This window comes from Populus euphratica, unplaced genomic scaffold (assembly GCF_000495115.2).
Source record: "Populus euphratica unplaced genomic scaffold, PopEup_1.0 scaffold7055.1, whole genome shotgun sequence".
NCBI classification, from domain to species: Eukaryota; Viridiplantae; Streptophyta; class Magnoliopsida; order Malpighiales; family Salicaceae; genus Populus; species Populus euphratica.
Window position 1 is genome coordinate 1 of NW_011506807.1, and position 1,754 is coordinate 1,754.

The following is a 1,754-nucleotide window of genomic DNA, read 5'->3' on the forward strand; positions in this document are numbered from 1 at the left end:
CTACTTATAAATTTATTAAAATAATATTTTTTTTATTTTTTCAAGCATCATTCTTTTGATTTCAAGCCATTTAATTGAAATACACAATTGATTTCGATTCCTAGAACATCATAAATTTATTAAAATAATTTATTTTTTAATTTTCCAAGCATCATTCTTTTGATTTCAAGTCATTTAATTGAAATACACAATTGATTTCGATTCCTAGAACATCCATGGAACCAAAAAAAAGGAAAGAAAACAGAAGCCATTTAATTGAAATACACAATTGATTTCGATTCCTAGAACATCCATGGAACCAAAAAAAGGGAAAGAAAACAGAAGAAATTCTTTCATGGATAACCCCAAGGCATTAATCATGTCCCATGACTGCAAGTAGTAGTGGTGGTCAAGTGGTAAGAACTTGGGATCAAGGGGTTTGCTCCCTCTGTGGTCTCAGATTCGAGTCCTTGATTGCTCATATGATGACCACTGGAGGCTTACATGGTCGTTAACTTCAGGGCCCGTGGTTTCACCGAGGGAATCATAAAAAAAACAAGACTAATGCTAAGTAAAAAAAAAAAAAAAATGGAACAAACAATCTCTTGTTACAATTGACTAATCATAATTGATTTTAAATGTATAAATCATTTACATCATAAACCATCACTCTTAATTTTCCAATGGTTGATGGGTGTCAGATAATCGAAACGCCACCGTTTCCAGTCTCAAAGCGCTTGCGACAACCAGCAATTCTTGAACTGAGACCTGGCTGTCTCCCTGAAACTCTGTACCTTCATCAAACAAAAATGAGTACAGCACAGGCCCAAACCAGGCCCAGCACCTACGCTGCTTGTCTTCAGCAAGTAGCAGACAGGCCCACAGTCCACTCCTCTCCCTTGCACCACGATCCCCCATGCCCTGGTAATCGCATCTTCCTCCTCCTCCTCCTCTTCACCGTCCTCCAGTTTCTCCACAAAAATCACCCCATCAGGCAACTGGGTCTCTCTCTTTCCCCATCTCTCCATCAAGCCTGGCCATTTCTCCTCCGCCACCTCCTTCTCCGTCTTCAGCACCGTCGTTCCACCGCTTTCCTCCGCGTATACATGGACCAAAAGAGGCGCTTCCCTTAAGTTGTTGACAATCTCCACCACAGAATCCCTCATCCATTGTTCAACCTTCTCGTATAAAACTGCAGATTTCCTGTCTCCATCAGAAGAATCGGCTGTCTTTACAATTCCCGGCGTTGCAATACTCTTCATTGACATCGAGACCCTCCCTTTTCTGAGTCTTGCACCATCACACATGTTGCCAGATATCTTGACATTGCATGGCCACAGATGGGCATTCTTGACGGGATTGTTTTCAGAAAACCGGCAAAGACCATTCCCTTCAAGACGAATGCCCACTGATGCCATCTACGTATGGAGACGGCAAAGAATATAGAAGAGAGGATAAAACAATCGCACAATACCTCAAGCCCAACAACGGTGTTCCTTCTATTTGATGATGATGACGGGATTTGTGCGGAGCTTGGATTGTAATTGGTTGGTAAGAGGGACGTTAGCAGTGTTGTATCGCAACTGGGACAATTATAGGCATTTACTCTCCGTATCAGAGTTGAAGTCCACGAGAAGGGAAAGGTCAGGCAAGAAAAGATCTGTGGACGGTCAAGATTGGTGTGAGGAGTGCAAGCAAGAAGGGTTCAAGAACCTGCTCATGTAAAACTTCCGTATTCTATTGCTAATGTCATTGGTTGTTGCCTTCTCTTATAA

The 1,754-nt window shown here is 41.8% G+C and overlaps 1 protein-coding gene across 1 annotated transcript; it reads right to left on the reverse strand.

The window, feature by feature from the left end:
* Window positions 1-541: 541 nt before the first annotated feature.
* On the reverse strand, window positions 542-1,735 carry LOC105120341 (uncharacterized). Its single transcript, XM_011018506.1, has 2 exons — window positions 1,515-1,735; window positions 542-1,449 (listed from the first exon to the last, which is right to left on the reverse strand). The coding sequence occupies exon 2, from the start codon at window positions 1,395-1,397 to the stop codon at window positions 708-710; it is 690 nt and encodes a 229-aa protein (XP_011016808.1). The 5' UTR covers window positions 1,398-1,449; window positions 1,515-1,735; the 3' UTR covers window positions 542-707.
* Between the last annotated feature and the right edge of the window lie 19 nt (window positions 1,736-1,754).

Coding starts and splice junctions, on each gene's coding strand:
- LOC105120341 (XM_011018506.1), bottom strand. CDS start 1,397: ATGGCATCAGTGGGCATTCGTCTTGAAGGGAATGGTCTTTGCCGGTTT.